General features: G+C 37.5%; 1 protein-coding gene across 7 annotated transcripts in view; it reads right to left on the bottom strand.

Annotated features, from left to right (window-relative positions):
- Window positions 1–21,995, bottom strand: part of TMEM68 (transmembrane protein 68) — a 34,543-nt gene that overhangs the window by 4,925 nt on the left and 7,623 nt on the right. For 2 of the 7 annotated variants that reach the window (XM_036830142.1, XM_036830143.1), the window contains exons 3-7: window positions 21,336–21,729; window positions 12,982–13,149; window positions 10,076–10,269; window positions 4,982–5,042; window positions 2,781–2,920 (exon numbers count right to left, since the gene is read on the bottom strand). In XM_036830142.1, the coding sequence (XP_036686037.1) occupies window positions 2,781–2,920; window positions 4,982–5,042; window positions 10,076–10,269; window positions 12,982–13,149; window positions 21,336–21,660 (888 nt within the window). In that variant the 5' untranslated portion in view covers window positions 21,661–21,729. Of the gene's footprint in view, window positions 1–2,780; window positions 2,921–4,981; window positions 5,043–7,638; window positions 7,748–10,075; window positions 10,270–12,981; window positions 13,150–14,354; window positions 14,432–14,749; window positions 14,794–21,335; window positions 21,730–21,995 lie in introns of those variants that run through there. The other 5 variants (XM_036830145.1, XM_036830144.1, XR_005016998.1 and 2 more) reach the window with 5 other exon arrangements.

Genomic DNA, 21,995 nt, shown 5'->3' with positions numbered 1-21,995 from the left:
ATATTTTCCTTAACTGAGAAAAATAAGGGAACAGGATTCATTTAATTTTAGACCTGGACAAAACCTCTGAGATATCTATTTTAATTTCCCCATTCTACAGTTGAGGACACTGAGACTCGGGGAGGAACATACCATTTATCCAACATGACTCTGCTGCCTGGTGGGAGAGTTAGGATTAGGACTCAGATCCCTGAACATCCAGGCCAGTTTCTTTTCCCCTCTCTCTCCATTACCTTGTATCTTAACCATAAAAATGGACGGTATTCGTAAAAAAGTATTCCTAACTTGCTCTGACCCAATTAAATCCTAATAGTTAGGTGGGAAAAACCTTTTTAAAGAACAAAACAGAATTCAGCTCTATGCTGAAGGAGAACGCATTTGTCAGGGAGCAGCAGAGATGTGGTAGAGGAACAATAAAGCGTGTGGGCAGAAGCAACATGACAGGGTGAGGTCTGAGCCCTGGTGTCACCTGAAGTCACCACCACAGCGAGGCGTCACCTGAGGATGGGAGAAGTGCTGTGCGCAGAGCCTGCCCGGACCCGGGAAACCAGTGTGGGAGGGGTTTCCTTTCAGGAAAAGGATTGCTACACGCTCTGAGTTAACTCACTTAACCAGTTAATAGAATAACTAGCAGGGGGTACGTTCTCTAAGAATGAAGTTCACAGACAAGGAACATAAGGTATCATTAATGCCGCCTCTGTCAAGCTTCCTACATACCAGCTGCTTCATCTGAACAGTCTTATCTGATGTGACATTCTAGCTGCCTCAGCTGGGCATCCTTTCCTAAGTGCCAGACCTTGCTGAGCCCTGGGTATCACAGTTGCTCGTCTGCTCTGCCTCTTCTGGGCTACCCCTGTGGAAAGGATCCAGTCCTGCCCCGTTAACACCCCGTGTGCCTGTGTGCCTGCCTTGGCCAGTGTACTGGGGGTGAATGGCTACTTCCAATGGCCTCTCCTAACGGAACTGTTCTTAGTAAACAAAATCCCTAGTCTGATATTCACGGGCCGAAAAATAGAGCTCCCACTTACTTTTCCAGTTTCATCTCAACCAAATGCTCGCTACCCACTCTGCTAGTGATTCCCCCAGTTTATTCCAGAGCTGTTATTAGCTGCTATTCCAGGAAGAACCAGGAGCTGGTTTTGGTCAGATGAGACTGGGCAATGCTCTTTGAAACAAAGTTAAATAGACCTCTTTATTGCGGGGCTTCTTAGAACCTTCAAGATGTTCACATGCTTTGCGAAATTCCTGAAGGCGAATTTATTAGGCACCCTTCCCAACTTCACTGTCCTAGTCGCATCAGGCTACTCTACACTGTTGGTGTGTGCAGTCAACTTTCCTACCACCGCTTCTTTGTTGGAACTCTTCCCTCCTGCCCCAAGTCCGCATGTCCAAGTCCCGTCCGTCTTTCAAGACCTACCACAAATGCCCTCAATTCTAGGAAGCGTTTCCTATTTTTTCCCTCACAAAGCAGTCTCTTTCCCTTTTGAGCTTCTCCTGGTCTCACTCAAACTCAGCCTCCCTACTGCTTCTAGTGATCTTTCTAAAAGCAAACCTATTACATCAGTCATCTGCTTTCAGTAGCTACCCCTGACTTTCAAGAAACAAAATCAAGGATGCGCCTTTGTGGTCCAGACACTCCTGTGTTTCCAGCCTCATTGTCTATACTCTCTATCCCTTTAGCTACCCCAGACCACCCTCAACTCCCTGAAGACTTTACGCCAGTTCGTGCTGCCATCCTTTCATACGCTGTTTCCTCTACCTCTCGACTCTTCATCCAGAGAATCCCTTTTTGCCTTTCAAAACTGAATTCAAGCATCACTTCCTTCAAGGAGGCGTCCCTGGTTTAATTTAGATGCCTTTCCTTTGTGTTTCCATAATACCCTAAAACAGCAGTTCTCAACCAGGGGAGATTTTGTCTCCCAGGGGATAATGGCAACGTCTAGAGATGTTTTTTTATTGTCACGGTGAGTGAGGGATAGCGATGAGATGCTACCAGCATCTAGTGAGTAAACACCCTGCGGTGCACAGGACAACCGCACAACAAAATACCAGCAGTGCCCAGGTTGAGAAATCGTGCCGCAAGGACACCATTGTGCTAACACATCACCTTAAAAGCATCGATTTAGTTATTTACCTGCCACACTGGGCCATAAGTTCCTAGAATAACAGCAGTAGCCAGCAGTCATGGAACACTTACTAGATGGTAGACACTGCTCTCAATGATGGATGTCATCAATCACATGTGACCCTCAGGGGTAACTCTGTGAGTGGGCTCTGCTCTCTCTCCTGCTCCCCTGCCCGAGCAAACAAACAGTGGCACTAGAACAATCCGACTTCACAACCCACACTCTTAAACACGATTCCATTTTCCTCCCAAGGTATTTCTGCCAGACAAAAGCAATTTCTTTTCATGGAGGTCAAAGCTTTCTTCTTCTGAATATCACTTAACGAAACCTTTTAATTAACGGTGCCAAGAACTTTAACCTCAACACAATTGGCATTTTAGAAAGAACTGCTCTTTGTTGGGGGCGGGGCGGATGTCCTGTGCACTACAGAATGTTTACCAGCATCCCCGGCCTCTACCCACTGGACGCCAACAGCACGACCACCTCCCGAGTCTCGTCTGTGGTGACAATAAAAATGTCTCCAGACATCGCCAGACGTCCCCTGGGGGAAGAATCACCACTGATCCAGAACATGCTTGTAGAATTAATTAATTTTTAAAATAAAAGCTGAAAGTACAAATACGTCCTAAAACTAAGAAAGAAAGAATAATTTACCCTTGCAGCTAGTTCTTCTGCTGTGATCTTTGGATCGTATGGAATGGGGTCACCTAAATAGGTGCGTAACTTCACTGGAAAACCTCCGTACATTGGAGCAAATGGATAGCGGAACTTCTCATACAGCCACCTAAATAACCCTGTTTTAAAGAAAACAAAATCATTTTAATTGGTTAAATATTCTGAGCGTATAACTGTAAACTTTCAAATTAATTATGTAAGACTTAGAGGATGGAGGCAAACAGGATCACCTCCTGGCAATTAATACAATATTTTTTTAAAAGATGAGCTTTTCATTGATCGTAGCAAATGTACCACACTAATGCAAGATGTGAATTACAGAAGAAACTGGGGAGCGGTGAGGTTTGTGGGTACTCTCTATGCCTTCTGCCCAATTTTTCTGTAAACCTAAAAATGCTCAAAAAAATAAGGTCTATTAATTAGGGGGGAAAGATGAGCTTTTAAAAATATAAGAATTTAAAAAGGCAAACTAATTACTATTATTGCAAAACACAGCATAAAGATTGCAACAAAAAGCTAGAAGCTAAAAAGTCTAGAGACTCACAAATACGTGACTTACACAAACAAAAGAAAAAATGAAAGCATAAAATAAATTCAAGTAAACATGAGACTAAAATGCACCAATAAACTAAGTAAAGACTAAAAACATTACTGTAAACTAGGAAAAAGAATTATTAATGCTAATGACCAACCATGAAGTTTAGCAAGATTAAAAGTGGTAGTGATGTAACATAAACTGATGGAGTAAGTTTTAAAAAAAGAATCCAAAAAATGACAAGCAACATGGAATACATAATTAAGAATTGTACTGAAAGTTTAAAACACTTTATATATGGGAACACAGAATATACCATAAGACCCAAAGTAATACTCAAAAAAAATACCACTACACACCAACTTTTAAGATAGTCAACTTTTAAAGTAAAAAAAGCAGTCAAAAAGAATTTTAAAACCACTTTACAATTAAAGAAACAAAATTAGGAATAATTTCTGGTATGCAACTTAAATTCTAAAGAAATGATCTGAGAGAAAATTAGAAGGATTAATTACACAACAAAAGTTAAACATCACATCAATCTGCCTTTCCATTTCAAATTTGAAGAAAAAGAACTAAAAAAAACATAATGGAATATCAACAAAATACCAACACAGACATAAAAGGAACAACAGAAGTTTGTTAAGGTTTTCAGGATGGGATTTGTATGTGGATAGGAACACTAACAATATAGCACTACGGATATAAAACATAATCAATCAAATATAATATATAAACCATAGGGTACAAAGCAAACTATAAAATTAAAAAAAAAAGAGACTTTGCAAAGAGAAAGCACATCGAATTGTTATCACTCTTATAGCTAGGTTCAAAGCTTATTTTGTTATCTATAAATTAAAGGTAGGCAAAAAGAACTTTTCAATGTAAATCTATCATGGTTCAAAAAAAAACAAGAAGTAACCGAAATAAATTAAAGCAAATGATATATCCTTAGGTTGTTCATCTTAATTCAATATTTTCTTGTCTAAGAACCTACTGTATAGCACAGGGAACTCTACTCAACACTCTGTAATGACCTATATGGGAAAAGAATCTAAAAAAGAGTGGCTATGTGTATATGTATAACTGATTCACTTTGTTGTACACCTGAAACTAACACAACATTGTAAAATCAACTATACTCCAATAGAAATTAATTTAAAAAAATTTTAAAAAGAGATTTATACAAACATATATATATACTTTTTTCAAGATAAATAGACTTTCAAATTCTGTCCCTTCTCCCAAATTTTTTTTTATTGCCATCCATTTTTAAAGCTGTCACTTCTTCAGGAATGATTTAGGAAGATAGTCTTTATTTACAAATAAGTACATTTGTTTTAAACCTCAACAACATGGTTTAACACAGTAAATTAGAAAATTCACTCTGTAATTTTAAAAAGCCCATGATAAATAAGCTTCAGTATATATGTGAGGCTCTTAACAAAAATCTAACATCTAGAACCACCATTACTTAGAACCAGTTATCATTTAGATTTTAAAGAGAAAAACATCTAAATAGTATATGCATTTTCTAAAGTAATAATTCAAAGTTTCCCTGTAGTGTTCAAAAGCCCAAATACTTAAAATATTACATTCTAAATATTACATTACGATTAGAAAAATCATATGAATCAGAACTTACTTGTTCCGCCGAGGGATCTAAATCCTTCTCGAATATTTTGTGTAAACATAGGAATAATGGGCTAAAGAGAGAATTTGAATTAAAAAGTAAATACATTAATCCATTTGATGTCTCTAATGCAAACTTTTGAGGGCCTGTTTAAGTTACAAAACCAAGGCATTTTAAAAATAAAGGTATACTGTTATCACCAGTGTGATTTATCAGGCTAAAATTAACATGATCATTTGTAAAAAAAATATAAATTGGAAACACTACTTTCTAGTGGTAATATATAATATTTCATTTACCAACTTTCCTATCATTCCACATGAACTCTTGCAACTCAAAATTAAGATTAAAGTGATCATTAAGTAAAATGAACATGATAATTAAATTGGTTTCGGTGGGCTACTGAAGAAAAAGTTTCAAGACAGAAATTCTCTCCATGGAGAAACTTACATATATTCAAATGACAAGCTTTAGCAAGATGCTGTCATGGAATTAGTGAAACACCATTTTTTTGTGAGCTTATTAAATCTAATAATGTTCAACATCAATCAGAAGTAAGTGTAATACTCAACACCAAAAAAAAGAAAAAAAAAAGGAAAAACCTATACATAAAAGAACTCTTTCTATCACTATTTTGGAGGATATCTGCTCAAAAGTTCATGGCTTTTATTTTCCATGAATATGAATGATTAAATATGATTTTTTAAAAGTGGAGACCTTATCTAAATGTCATGAAACAACGGATAAAGTAGCAAAGGATCATGTAAGGAAGTTACGCCACGGCGAAACTGAAGTAGATAAAAAATTGAATAAAACACTTTAAAAGGTACACAAAATATACTGAATTAAATGACGTTTTAGAATAGACAAAATTGGAGGGGGGGGGCGAGGATCACTTTACTTACAGTCTACTATCAGCATTTGTTAATACAGAATTACCTGCCTGAGTGAGCAGGGTTTGAAACATTTAAATAAGCTGACATTTAAAAAGCCATTCCTTTTCAGCTTTGGAAAGCAGTAAAATCTGGTGGACTAAAGGAAAGAGACTACAGGCACAGCTTTCTTCATAAAACTTACTCCCTCTCAATCACCTAACTGATCATTTATTTATTCTCTCTCTCCCCTCACTAGAAGGAAGACCCCCCCCCCCCCATAGCAGACTTGGTTTCGTTCGCTGCTGGAAACACCTAGAACAGTGCCTGGAATAAAGCAGGTACTAAAAGACAGTGTGACAGGTGAACTAAAGAAGGAATGAATCAACAGGACAGAGAGAAAATGCTTCTAAGGAATTAGCTTGTATTCTCTGAATACAAAGGGTAGGAAACAGGCGGCAGCAATTTTAAAACCAGGAAAGCCGGGTAAAGAAAAAGCAGTCCGATGAATAATTTAAAATCAGATGGAGTTAATTCCCAAAGCTAACACCTAAGACAAAGTAGACTGACTCTTTTGTAAAAAAAATTCAGATTATGATTTTCCTAAAACCACCACTAGTTTTGTAGAATAAAGTGATGGTTGGAATCCTAATGTTTTAAATACTTCTACAATGTCTTTAGAGTTGAGAACTTAAGATGCCCAAGAAGGAACAGAAAGCTTTCAGCTCATATATATACCACTTTGCCTTCTCTGACCAGTGCTGCTAGATTTTCGTCTACTGACTGGCATGAACCCCGAAGTTAGTATTGAAGGATGCAGTTTATAAAGACTCTTCAGGTATATATATCATCCTTTAAATGGCTAACTCTCCAGAAGCTGGGCATTTCTAGAAGATACTAACAGGAGAAGGCTCACCCTACAAACTCAGTATTCCAGGCTATACCCTGGTTTCTAAATTTACATTCCAGCTTGCAGCCTTACAGCTGCAAGCATTACCTTATTACAATTTCATACTGTAGTTCATTCCTTTGTTTGTGTACACTTTGTATAACAAGGTAGTTGCATAAGTAACCTAGAATCAAATTGCTTACATGTATACATGTATCTCTGTACATGTATGTACACGTGTGTGAAGAGGTAGAGAATGTGTATTTTGTTAAAACTATTCTTGGGGAATAGAGTGTGGCCTTGGAGTCTTAACTTTGCCACAAAAATTTAAGTGGGAACCATTGGACAAGTCACTAAACCTGTTTCTTCATGTATGAAATGACAATAATAATAATTATCCCATCTCAAGGTTTTTATAGATTGAGATAATACATATAAACAATTTTATTGAAATGAATGCTATTTTCTTTTACATCTGTTATTTGTTTTCCAATTAGACTAAATGGGCTCATTCTTCTCCCAAATTATTTAGCTATGAAATTACCTAAAAATTCTTAGCAAAGTCAGAATTCTCAGGAATTCACAAAATAAGAGTGAATTAGATTATATCAAAAAGCCTGTAACTTTCAGATGAGCCTTAAATATTTTCTGCCAATATTTTGTGAATTTCCATTGATGACCTAGATTGTTTTCACTTGAATTTCCATTCCTTTGTTTCAATTTAAATGTGGTTAGTCTTGTAACAACAGTCGTAACTTTTTATTCAAAGTTTATGAGAATTCTGTGAGACCTAAGAAGGGCTCTTTAAAATAAGATGCTGGTGCCATTTACAACTGTATCCTCATGTGACTGAAAGGCTTCCCTCGCGGATCTGCAAGGCCCTCTAATCTTGGGGTCGGCGGACTCACTGTGAAGTGTACCAGCTGCCTGCGGTCCTGAACTGTAAGCTCTGCTTCTGACTTGCTGTGTGACAGGGTCCCTCCATCCCTTCATCTCTGTGTGCCTGAGTTTCCTCATCTGTAACATTGGAATAATTACATATGTCACCTACTTACTGTACAGGGGTACCAACATAAAGCCTTTAAAAGTGCTAAGAAAGGTTAGGGTGGTACAAGATTTATCAGTGATACAGTGCTATTTTGTAAATCAGCAACGTTAAAGATTTTTGTTTATTAACTTGTAAAAGGCTGTTTATTAAATTTTCTCAAGTTTTATATAAAAAACCTTAAATTATCTAGGTTATCGGGGTTTTTTTTGGCTGTGTTGGGTCTTCGTTGCTGCGCACGGGCTTTCTCTAGTTGCAGCGAGCGGGGGCTACTCTTCGTTGCGGTGCGTGGGCTTCTCATTGCGTGGCTTCTCTTGTTGTGGAGCACGGGCTCTAGGCCCGTGGGCCTCAGTAGTTGTGGCTCGCGGGCTCTAGCGCGCAGGCTCAGTAGTTGTGGCGCACGGGCTTAGTTGCTCCGCGGCAGGTGGGATCCTCCCGGACCAGGGCTAGAACCCGTGTCCCCTGCATTGGCAGGTGGATTCTTAACCACTGCGCTACCAGGGAAGCCCTATCTAGGTTATCTTAATTAATTATCTAGAAACTCAGGGATTGATAAAAGGGCTTCTTTCTCTATATAATTTTTTGCTTTCAAGACTTCTTCCAGGCAATGGTCCTTAAAACTGTAACTTAAGGATGAGGAATTAGAATTCCATGATCAATCTGTGTGATTCCAAATCTATTTTTGTCACTTTTATCTTAAACCTTGGAAGAAATAATTCTCTCAAAATACAAACCTGAAAATTGAACTATCTTTAAGTTTTTAGCTGTTATCATTGCTTTAATGTACATTTACGCTGATTATCCTTAATTTCTGAACAACTGTGCATATATCATCTTATATTCTACATTATTCATAAAGTCTAAGGTTTTGTTTTCTACCTTAGTACATAAGACTTTTTGGAAAATAAAATGGGCTATAAATTAATTTTCTGTATCAGTAATACTATTAACATAGACTTAAATTCAAAAGACTCCTTTCTTGTAGTGTTTAAAAAATCAATTCAACAAATACAGAGAGCCTACTAAGTGCTAGTCATTGTACTAGAAACTCAGAATATAAAAAGTGGCTTTGTCCTAAGGGAGTTTATAATCTACTATAGGACAGTAGTGTTTAAATTTTTATGTTGTCCATTATTAAACACTTGGACAAGTACATTAACTTATACCAAGATCACATTGTTAAAGCACTATAGCAAAACTTACTTCTAGGGATTACATATACAAATATGTACAGTAGAGAATAGAGCTCAATTGTATTTATTTTATTGTAACTCTGCAATTAAAAAATAAAGGGAAAAATGTCCATTCTTCTTCAATGTTGCTTTTGGGTTAGACGGAGTCATCCATAATCCTTTCCTTTTTAATCAAAAGTCTGTATCTGCAAGATGAACAGGCAAGCTAAGGGTGCAGACTGGTGTCTACATGACAGCAGTGGAAACACACACACAAAAACAGAAATGTGAAAGTATTAGCAGCAGTCTCTAACTATTGGCTGGAAAAGAAAACTACCTTGTCAAGTGCTATGATTTCTTTTTCTGATAGACAATCTGAAATGAAAACAAACAGAAAACAAAGAAGAAACATTCCATAAGTAATAAATGTTTCATAGGATAAAGTACAATACAGAGACCAAAAAGCTTAGATATACTTTCCAAAGCAAAAGAAAAGAACAAGATGGCATTCAGATTTTCCAGTTTACTAAGTAGAATAATTACAGTGAATCCCAGAGGAACACTTAATTTTATTGACAAATTCGTTCTTTTAAAAAGATCTAAATTACACCAATATCTCTTTCTCATCTTTATTCATACTATTAGAGAGCTGATCACATTTGCTGATGAAAAATGGTAGAAACCATATATTATTTGAGCTCTATTGTTATATAAATTGGTCACAGATACAAGAATTATAATGAAACCAACCAATAGCCATCACTGAAACACGCCAACTCAGTTGAACCAAAGGATTAAAATACACAGAGTTGGATTGATTATACTTGTGAAAAAAAGTATAACTGAAGGAATACAAAAAATTTCATAAATCTGATTAAAAGAAGCTGGATTTTGAAGCATAAAATAAAGCTTTGCTAGATATTTGCAAATTTCCAGATTGAATTTTTTTATAAAGATGGCTTCCCATGCACAAGGAATATTTCTTTATTGTTATCTTAGAATTACAGACACTAATTTTTACAGTAGTGCAATGACAGTATCTAAATTCTGATATACTCTTAAGCTATTTAAGCATTTATTTTAAAGTAGACATAGCTTTCCTTTAATAATCAGTTTTATACAACTCACCACTTTTGCATCAATTGCAACCTGAGCGAAGCCTTTACGATTACCCCACACGATGTTGTAGGTCTCATCGCTAATCAGGGCTTCTCGAACACCACCTGGTGAGATAGCTAACAAGTGACCACTCCGCAGAATTTCAACACATTTTTCTCTTGGTCCATGTATAGCACAAAATACATCAAGTAATAAACTAAACCCTGTAAGAAACATTAGCATGAAGATATATCTTAAGTACTTCTTGTCCAATTCTTCAAGAGCAAAAATCTTCACAACCTACATAATGTACTATCTATACTTAAATCAGTAAATTCTTTTTTTTACTTTTTTTTAAACCAACAACAACTCTTAAGGTTAACATAAGATTAATATTGCTGGTAAATTAATAGCTATGTCTTGTTGATTACTTCCTCAGTGATCACCTACTACTCTGGCTACATATTCAAATTCTTAATTAAAACTCATGGGACTTCCCTGGTGGTCCAGTGGTTAAGACTCCATGCTTCCACTGCAGGGGGCACAGGTTCGATCCCTTGTCGGTGAACTAAGATCCCACATGCCGTGCTGTGTGGCGGCCAAAAAAAAAAAAAAAAAAAAACACCTGGGAAAATAGGGATTCTTATCCCCATTTTACAGATGAGGAAAGTTGACTCAGAGAGTTAAGAAGCTTGCTCCAAGTCACACACCTAGCAAAGGGCAGGGCAGAGATTCCGGTCCAGGTATATCTAGTCCAAAGCTCCTTCCACTGCATCTCATGGCCAAACACTGTCTACAGTATTTATTAGAGCAATCAGAAAGGACATCCCATCAGCAATCACACATCTAATCTTCCATTAACTCTATAAGAAAGAGAATCACTCAAGAGAATGTGAGTCTCACTGGTCTAGCCCTACCAAAATTGGTAAGCCACAGTTAAATCTATTGAAATTAAAAGTTACATACTGCTAATTCCACAATAAAAAAATTTTTAAATCAACAATTATAGCAATAATAGCAATATCATTAAGAGTTTTTAATAAAGTGAGTGGTTGGCTCAGGAACAATTAATTCCAGTCTCAATATTATACAGTTTTTCAAATTACAACCATTTATGGATGAAGGAAATAATCCTATCAGCAATTAAATATTTTAACCAAATCCTAAACTGGAACTTTAGAGGACTGATGTTTGTATACATTATCCCTTGAGACTGGGAAATATGGGGATGGATAGTGAAAACTGTGCAGAGTAACCAAACTTCTCATAGATTTAAGGATCTGAAGCAAGATTATCAATATTATTGAGAAGAAATAATTTTCATCCTATACTATGTTAAAAGTTCACTGATTTCACTAGATGTATTCTCATGATAAATGAATAAACAGGGGAGGTTTAATAAATTACAAGATCATAAAGATCATAAAGGGGGAAATTTTTAAGTCAAATGCTAAATAAAAATATTCACCTTTATTATTTATAAAAAGAAAAAAATGGAAGCAACCTAATGTTCCATAAGAGAAAACTAGTTAAGTAAATATTTTAGTCATATATTTAAAATGTTATTTATAAAACATGGGAAAATGTTAATGCTACATTAAATTTTAAAAAAAAGAACAAAACGGTTTGCATAACGTGAAGATGTGCAAATTAAAAATGAAGCAAAATAGGGCTTCCCTGGTGGCGCAGTGGTTGAGAGTCTGCCTGCCAATGCAGGGCACACGGGTTCGAGCCCTGGTCTGGGAAGATCCCACATGCCGCGGAGCAACTGGGCCCGTGAGCCACAACTACTGAGCCTGCGCATCTGGAGCTTGTGCTCCGCAACAAGACAGGCCGTGATAGTGAGAGGCCCGCGCACCGCAATGAAGAGTGGCCCCCGCTCGCCGCAACTAGAGAAAGCCCTCGCACAGAAACGAAGACCCAACACAGCCATAAATAAGTAAATAAATTAATTTTTTAAAAAATGAAGCAAAATAAATCAAAATGATAACTGGATACATGTTAGGGGGGTAAGACCATATAATGATGTTTTTCTTTCCTCTAGTTTCCAAGTTTATTATAAAGTGATCATATTACTGTCTAATGAAATACCTTTTATAGCCAATTTAGTTTATACACAAAGTACAAACGGCTTTTTAGTGACACAAGGATGCTGGAAACATTAACCATGTCTATGAAAGGCACTAAGAGAACTGTTATTTCATTCACTGTCTGGTGTTTATCTGGTTGATGGTTGGCTTTTGCTTTTACAATTCCAGAGAACATACTATAAACTTTCTTGGCTTGTTTCTGCTGACTTCGTGACAGAAGAAAATAAGATTTAATCTTAATGAGTTTACTTTAGAATGATTTTTTTTTAAACTCTTATCATGTTTGAAACCATTCAGTTTATTAATCTTTTTAAAAAGGTATGAAGCCTTTATGAACATGAATATTAAAAAAAATGTAGTCCTCAATCTTAAGAGTTATAATTCTACCAAGCAAGTCAAGTGTGATAAGAGACATAATAGGCTCTTTAGGTTAGGATTTCTGAGGCAATATTATATGATTATATAAAGACAAAATATATCCTGGCTAATTTTGTTTAACTTTGATTTGCTATCAAACTGACAGTAATCAAACACTAATTACTATAAAATTAAACTCCCAAATCAATATCTCATGGAAAAATTCACCATGAAAAATCAACTACCTTCTATATCAAAATATAAATTAATTGTTTGGCAAAAGTTACAATTTCTTTTAGGATTTAACTTAAAAAAATAATGACTACCTGTTAATAGAGAAAGAAATTAGATAACATTTTTGGCCATAATGTTTTTATATTTAGATATATTACCTAAAATAGGTACTAAACTCAAAGACATACAGACTGTCACATAATTTGATTATGTTAATTAAACATTTTTATATCACCAGCTACAGTGAAAGTTTACCTGGAATTTTAAAAACAAAGTGATCAGCTACTACTCGGCAAGTTCTGCCTTTATGGATAAAAATTTTAGCCATGAAGTAGTAAAAATCGATGGGAATAGCTCCATGATAAAAAATGATCAGTGCTGGTCCTTCTTCTGGTATTTTTTCCATTCCATGAACTTCATAACCTGTTAGAAAGACAAAATACTGGTACTTAAAATGTATTTAATATTAGTTTATTTATACTAAAGGACGGTTACTAACTCAGACACTCAGTCTTTCTTTCGGGAGCGCAAGCCCCTGTTTCCATCCACTTTCCCCTTCCCTCCCTCCCTGAATATATCGGTCCTACAGCGGTTGGGTGGGCCGGGGCGCAGTAGGTGCCTGGGTGGAGCGTGGCCTGTGGTGGGTGCTGGAGCCCAGGCAGGGCGAGGAGGGCATCCGTACAGGGTGGCCCGGGGTGGCGAGTCAAAGCCCAAACGGTCACAAGAGCACCCATACAGGAGAAGAGCCTAGAAAGGGTGCTGGGGCCTGGGTGGGCAAAGGAGGGGAGCCACGTGGCACGAAGCTGGGGGTCAGAACCCGAGTGGAGCAGGGTGGTATCCCTGAGTGGCAGGGGATAGTGGCAGTGTTGGGAGATTGATTACACCCAGGGGGACTGATCAAATCAGTTTACATATTAAGGATAATGTCAGCCTGGTTTCTCACTGTTGGAGAAGGTTAACAGTCGCAAATACAGAAAAGGAGAAAACTAAAATCAACTCTGCAGCCATAAGAGAACCTCACTCCCACCCTAAGAAGGAGAAAAAGCAGCCCGTTAGAAAGCTGAGGTCGCTCTCTCACCCGGGTGGGAGGGAGGGCAGGTGCCACAAAAGTGGGAGAGAAGAAAACAACCAAAATGTTAACAAACACTTAAAGACCGAATGTGGGCGAGCGCTCGGTGTAGGATCCCCGGGAACCCAGAGACAAACAAGAGTCTGCACCCACTCCCCTGCCTCACGCAGGCCTCAGCACGTGTGCACAAGAAAACCAGGGGCAGGGCAGGCCAGAGACTCACGAGAGGCCCTGCTAAAGAATCAGAGAACAAAACCCCCCTCGCTTCCCGGAAGCTTCTCTTGTAAAAGCAAAACCTGGCCCCGGGAGAAGCGCAGGAAAGCCTTCCGCCGCTTCTAAGAACCGGTACTTGCCAAAGGTATCTGACACGGGCAGGGACAGAGTTCCACTGCCCCCCTTCTCTACTACTGAAGGAATAAACTACTTGGTAATATTTCAAATGGGCTCAAGAGAATGTTTTTAAAAACTAAATTTAATGATATTTCAAGATTCTGTATGTGTCTATTCTTTTAACATTTCTTCCCAATTACCGAATTCTAATTCAAATAATTCAATTTACTTAGAACAGTCACTGAAGTTGTCTGACGTTATCCAAAGGATCGATTGTCCCATCAGATAAATTTTCTAAGAAATAAAGAATACTTCTTTCAGGGATTCTATACAGAATATTCCTGAGGTTCTCTCTTGTTTTTCCAGAATACCTTTTTTTTAAAAAAAAGAATTGAGAAATAATTGTTACTTAATACCAAATCACCTGGTTGAAAGTAGAAAAATTCAATGAATCAATTCATTATTGACAAAAACTAGAGTTTACCATCGTGCCACTAAATATTAAGCCCCAATATTCAACTGTGTCACTTGTAAAGCGTGGATGTGGTCATACCGCCCCTCGCTATAAAAGTACCAGCAGATAATCACTCTGGTCAATGTCAAGGCCTTTTAGGTCCCAATTACCGATCAAGTGATGTCAGAGTCTTTCGGTGTCACGTGGACTCAGGGCGCCTCCCTCCTCTGTGCTGCTCACGTGACCGCCTCTAAAGGAGCACTTCCTGTCCCATGTTTCCCTGTCGAGCAAAAGCAGAAATCCTGGGGCACGTTCCCTGCTCCTCCCTCAGGCTCTGTATTCCCCTGGTCACCAGCTTCTGTGCCTTTTACCTCCAAAAACTCTTAAATCTATCACTCCCTCTTCCCAGTGTTGGTTTTGAAGTGCGGCCCCGTCCTCTCCTGCCTACAGAACCCCAGTCCTGGGGGTCTGATGGGCAACACCAGCTCAGAGAACTCAGTCAGGGATGCAGCTATCGCCACCGTCCGTCCATCCGCTGTCCAGGGACGGAGAGCCTCTGTATGCACATTTTATGCACATTTCGAGTGGTCTGGGCCCCTTCAATGAAAACAGCCCTACTCTGTGACGATTGTGGTTCTCTTATTTGATGCCAAGAGATGCGCATTTATTTACCTCCCCTGCTCTGTTCCCTGAGCCTAAGCACTCTCCAGATTCTTTGGCTTCCGCGAAGCTTCGCCCACAGGGAGAGGATCTGAAGGTCACAGGGAGCTCAGTTGGCCTCATCTCCATAGCAATTATTTATTATGTAAATGAGTTACTGCCTACTGGCTTTAGACATCAGCATCAAGAATCCAGATAAGGATAATCTTCTCCTAAGAGATAGATCCTTTCTAAATTTGTCACCAAAAATCCATTTTTAAGGCTATACACCTACACACTACGGTAAAATAACAATACCATCCTTTTGAGTGTTCCTCAGGAAAGCACACAGAGGCAAACTACCTACAAAATAAAGTCAAACTCCTGAGCATAGCATTCAAGAGCCTTTAAAGCCTAATTTCAGTCTACTTTTCCAGGTTCATCCTTCCGCATACATCTCACCCATGAATGATTCATCTTCTGGTCCTGAATACACCCTGCATTTTATTCAGTACTGGGGTGTGTGCATGTTTTAACACAGGTAGTTTCCTATTAGGACTATAGTAATGAATCTCAGTTTTTCCATTCAGCAACATATCTTGGACATCTACTTGATATACACATGTAGTGATTTTTTTAAATGATTTTTTTAATGGCTGTAAAGTATTCCATAACGAATTCCTATCACAGTACATTTAGCCATTTTCCTATTTAGGGGCAACTGGATTGTTCCCAATTTTTCAAATATTGGTTGCAATGAACCTTCATTTACATGCATCCTTGTGCACTTTATCACTTTATCATGTGTGAATTTATCACTAGACTGGATTCTAAGACGGGCAACTGTTGATCATATGGTACGCCCATTTTAAATTATAACAGAAACTACCAAATCATCCTCCTGACTGGCCACACTACAGTACTTTCTCACATGCACTGGGAGTTCCCATCTCCACGTTCTCATCCTTTAATGTCAACAAACTTTAATTATTTGCCAATCTTTTGAGTAAAAATGCTATCTCAGTGCAGTTTTAATTTGCACTTTCCTAATTACTAGTGGGCTTATGAATCTGTTATAATTATTGGCATTTATATTTAGACCATTTTTAGACCACATGCTTAGACCACTTTTAAGTTGGGTTTCTTTTCTTACTAATTTATTATTTTCTAAGCTATGTTGTAAATGACTTGTGGTGATCTGCCCCATCTTTTGATGTGTCTTTTAGTTCTGTCTTTGAACAGTTTTTGTTTTTTTGCATCTTCTTTAAGACCTTCCGTACTTGGAGATCACCAAATATTTTCCTATATCTTTTCCTGCTGATCTGGAATACCACTTTTATCATTTACTAAATTCACAATTTCTGACTTTTTAATCTATTTGATGTATTGTGATGATCCTTTCCCTGTACCACGCCGTAATTTTAATCCTTGTTAATGATCATTAACATTTAATCAATGTTAATGGTTTTGATATGATAGGGGAAAACTTCCTCTTTTGTTTTTTCAATTTGTCTTGGTTATTCTGTTTGCCCTTTATATGAATTTTAGACGTTGATGAAAAAGTGTTAGAATGTTCTACCGAATTGGTAAAGGAACTGGGAGTGTGGGCTTCGAGCAACATCTCCACTACGCTGAGACTGTCTATCCACTTCACCTTTTTTGAATTCCATTTGTAAAGTATCCAGTTTCTCCATAAAGTTTTATGTGTTTTTTGTTAGATTTAGTCTCAAATAGCATTTTTTCTTTCCATTTTAAAATGATTATTGGTGGTATATGAGTAGTTACTAATTTGTGTTTATCATATGCCCATTTCCCTTGCTAACTAATCATGTTAGTACTGATAAGTGGATTCACTTGGTTCTTTCAGGCATCTCTTCTTTTCTCATCTCTATACTTATTTCTAGGAGCTCCAGGACAATGTTAAATAGTAGTGGTGAGAGCCTCCTTGTCCTGGCGCCTGCTTATGGGACTCATTTTAATACTTCTCCACTTCTCCAATGTGGATCATCTTTGTTGAAGATTTCTGGTACATTCCCTTTACTGAAGTAGTATCTTTTAGTCTTCACTTCCTAAGATTTTTTTTTATCATAACTATTGAATTTTATAAAACTACATTCTATGAGACTGACCTGCAAATCTCCTTTTTGTGTTCTCCTTAGTTTCGATAGCAAAGTTCTGCTAGCTTTGCAAAATAAACTGTGTAGCTCCACATTTTTTCCTACACTCTCAAACACAGATGGGCGTTATCTGTTCCTTAAAAGTTTAGTATAACTTGTGGGCTCTCGGCCCTTTGTGAAGGGAGGAGGATACAGACTTTGACCACTGTTCCAATATATTTCACGATTACTGGTCTGTTTCTCTCTCCTTGAACCAAGTTTGATCATTTCTCTTTTCCTGCAAAACTTTCTATTTAATTTTTAAACAAAATGGTGTGAAATAGTTACTCAATTTCTTTCCCACTCATTCTTCAAAGCCTCGTTCAAAAGTTACTTTCTCCATGAATAGTGCTTTCACTTTTGTCCCATAGAAACAAGAATGAACATTTATGGAGCATTCACCTGCCAGGCACTGTATTGGATCCATAACAACTATCTCATTTGGTCCTCACAGAATCCCTGCACTGATGAGGAAACCCAAGAATAGCCCATGTAACTTACTCGAGGTCACACAGTGGTACGGCCAGGACGCAAGCCCACATGCGTCTGACTCCACGACCTGTGCCCTTCCCCACACCACACCTCCTACTAGAGGTGCGCCCGTGCTAACCTGCACCTGTGATTTTCAAATGCTGGTTGCCATCACTCATTGAGTTATGCAATCACTTTAGTCAGTTATAGTCAGCATTTTTCTTTTTAAATAAGAGAGAGTAGAATAGAAAATAGAGCAGATCGCATGAAGAGAGTATATACACTTTTGATGAAATAGTATATACCTGTAATGTATATACTGGGTGGCAAAATGCATTTCTTGCTAGCAATAAGAATCAAAACTTTGATAGCCTAAAAATATACCTTGAAAATACTAGGAACCTTGAACATAGTAGGTGTGTGAAGTTGAACTTAATAGTGACCAAGAGCCAAGTGATATATTTTAGTGCTTTCCAAATTATGGGGGAAAGATGCTCTGTAATGATGATAGCTAACATTTGTTGAACTTTTCTTATGTAATAAAAATTATTCTAAGTACTTTACATCAAGGCCCAGTGAATCCTTACAACAACCCATTTTACAGAAGAGGGAAATGAAGTCCAGAAAAGTTAAGTATCTTGTTTGAAGAGAAGGGTTATTTACATAGTCTTAAAGGAGTTCTCCCAAGACGTTTATCAATTACAAAGTAAAAAATAGCAACTTTGTGGTGGAGAAACCTAACAGACACCTCCTTAACCACGTGATCAAAGTCACCATCGCCAACAATAAAACATGTCAACATCATGAACCTCGGATACAATGTGCTGAGAAGGACCCACCATCAGAGGGATTCTTATCAAAATGCACAACTTCAATCAATTTATGGAAAACATCAGATCTAAATTAAGAGTCTACAAAATCACTGAGCAGTACTCTTCAGAAGTCTGAAGGTCATAAAAGACTAAAAAACCGTCAGAGATTGGAGGAGACATGACAACTAAATGCAGGATGGGATCCTGGTAAAAGGACGCTGGCAGGGAAACTGGTAAGATGTGAATAAGATCTGTAGTTTGGTTGATAGCGTTATACCACTGTTAATCTGATAACTACAAATGGTTATGTAAGATGTTAACATTAGGGGAAGCTGAGTGAAAAATAGGAACTCTGCACTATTTTTGCAACTTTTCTGTAATTCTAAACTTTTTAAAAATAAAGTTTAAAAAATCATAATTGTTGCAAAAGGAAGGGAGGATGAGGAAGAGGGAGTAGAGAGGGGAGAGAAGAAATCAGGTAACTGTCCAAGGTCCCCCAGCGGTGACTGGCAGAGCCTGGTTTGAACTCAGGAGTCGGACCCAGGAGTCCTTCCCTGGCGGAAAGACAGAGGAGGGGGAAGGAAACTCTTACCCAACTGAAGGACAGCGGGAATGTTCTCTTGAAACCCCAATTTAATTTTCCCATAAAAAACTCTACTACATATGGTTTAATTTATAGGACCCTTTTAGTGAATAAAATATGTCCATTTCTTTAAAAAATAATAGTAAAATGTGAAGTAAAAAAGTCAAAATTTTTATAGTTTAAAGGCTGTAAGCAACTTGAGGGTAGGGGCTTCATTGACAGACTACCTAGAAATGCAGGTATTTAAGAAATACCAAATTCATGTTTCTTGATGTAGTAGAATCAGATTTTTTTGAAAAATGACAGAGCACTTACATAATATACGGTAAGAGGTTAAATTTAACTTCAAAACAGGAAACACTGGATAGATTCTTATACAAAGATACTTATAGTAACCAGTTATAAACAAACAACAGTTCAATAGGTAACTATTAGTTACAGGATTTACAGAGTCCATAGGGTCCTTGTAAGTCATGTAAGGAGGCTTAGCGACATGAAAATACTAGTCTGCCACACAAATAAAAAACAATGAACACACAGAATTCAACTGCATGGTAAATTTTAGGTGACTATTATTTTCTTCTTTATTTTTACTCGCTACATTTTCTAAAATGAACATTTTTATTAGTTAAAAAATTCCTCTGAAGATTCTTTACAAAGCATAAATTAAAACTGATTTGACATCCATACAAAATCCAGATATGCACACAAACGCCTTTTGTGTATGTCACTAAAGAAGAGAGCGAAGAAAATCATTTTAGAAAGCATCACTTATCTTAATAAAATATGTTAAGTTATTATAAATAAAACATTAAAACATGGTAAGAACTCTATATTTTACTTCCTCTGAGCCATAGGTGCATATTTTTAAATACCTCAGAGAAATAAATAATAAATACCTCAAAATTATATATGCTCCTACAAAATAAGTTTAACACTTGAATTTATCCACATTAAATCATGTCTCCTGAAACAGAAAAAAATTCAAATTCCCTACAATATATATTACCCTGAAGTATAGGGGGTTATGAGTGGGAGGGGGACATAGTTTCCCGAGTACTGTAAACGAGGCCACTGAATTTCTGTCTCACTGCTTTAAAGACAATGAACAAGAGCAGTCCACACAGACACGGTCTCTGGTCACGGAATGCTGAAACAGCACCCCCCCTCAGGTGAACAACCACGAGCAGGTGTGAGAGCTGTACGGACTGGCAGGGGCATGCGTACTAGTGGGTAAATACTAAGAATTCAACACATCGACGGCATGTGGTTCCCGCTTGCAAAGCTGCTGACGACCACTACTCTGACCCCAGCCCAGCCGGGGACAAGCCTGCGGCACAGCACAGATCAGAGGAGCACAGGCCTGGAACCAGGAATAGGGGGCTGCATCCTGGCCCTTCTCCCTGGTGCCCTGGCGTGCCTCGGGCACATAACAACCTCGCCGTTCTTCAGTCTCCTTATGGGAAAACTGTAAAATGGACATAACACATGGACTCTCTCTACAGCGTTATAAGAACTGATGCACGTTAAGCATTTGACTGTACGGCACAGTCAAGCGCTCAAAAAAGATTTGCAGGCATATGTAGGATTAAAATGACAACACGTCAGCTGAATAAGTCACACAGCAAACGGAAAACGGGTAAATTTTGGTACATATATTATATCTAATTTAATATTATTACTATTTAATATTATTTAATATTTCATTTTTAAAAAATCTCTACACTGGGAAAGTCAAACTTATTTTGAACAAAATGGAAGTAAATGCAAAATAAAGCATTTTCAAAACAGCTTTCTATACTGTTTTAATTCATCTCTTACTCTCTTAGATTCTTAACTATTAATTTTTTGAGCTTAGAGTAATAGTCTACATTATTATGTGGTTCTTTGTTTAATGGAAACTAGTGTGCTCAGAAAAAATCATTTTAAGAAAGACATATATATGCACAATGCATGCAAACAGGTAACAGGAAATAGTAACTATCCCTTCCATTATATTTTTCAGTATTTCCTCAATCAACAAAATGGAAGGATAACACGGTTTCAGCGCCACCCACACAAACAGGAACCCAGAACTCAAAGTAATCTCGCTTACCGTGCCAGACGGCCGCGTGTCCATCCCACAGCGTTGCCACCGTCTTCCTGGCACCGTCCCATAAATTATGAGAGTAAGCTTCTTTTAATACATTCTTCTTCTTATAAATGTGTAAGAAAATAATAGTAAGGTAGAGAAGAAAGATAGTAAAGTAAGGAAGTATTAAAAGTATGAGTGGTGTAAAAACCCACAAGAGATAGTTTGCAAAATTCCAGTAGTCCTCCAATTGCTCCACACCAAACCATTCTTCAAGTACGTGGATCAGACAAGTCATGTAGGGCATGGAATCCTGTCCCGTACCACAGGTTTGGTTTTTGTCTATCATTTTTCTTTAGGTGAAAATGACAAATTCAGTCTCTTTCTTCGACGTCATGGCAGGTCTTTAATTTAGCCACTAAAAGGGAAAAATAATCCAAAGTTATTCTCTTCACAGCTGAAATGTTAAATGTTTTAGCCTACATGAGTACTGTGTAGTCCTTTCTTAGTACCAAAAATGAGTAGATTGTTAACAGTTAACTTTGTTGCAGATTTAAATGTGAAAATGGGTTTCATTTGTGAAGCGTGTTGGGTTTAGCTTCTGAAATAACTCACAAGCTACAATTACAAGAGGAAAATAAAGCTGACGAATGAAATTTCAGATTGATCTTAATAATGTGACTT

The sequence above is a fragment of the Balaenoptera musculus genome, chromosome 17 (genome assembly GCF_009873245.2).
Source record: "Balaenoptera musculus isolate JJ_BM4_2016_0621 chromosome 17, mBalMus1.pri.v3, whole genome shotgun sequence".
NCBI classification, from domain to species: Eukaryota; Metazoa; Chordata; class Mammalia; order Artiodactyla; family Balaenopteridae; genus Balaenoptera; species Balaenoptera musculus.
This window is presented reverse-complemented; position numbering and strand designations above follow the sequence as displayed.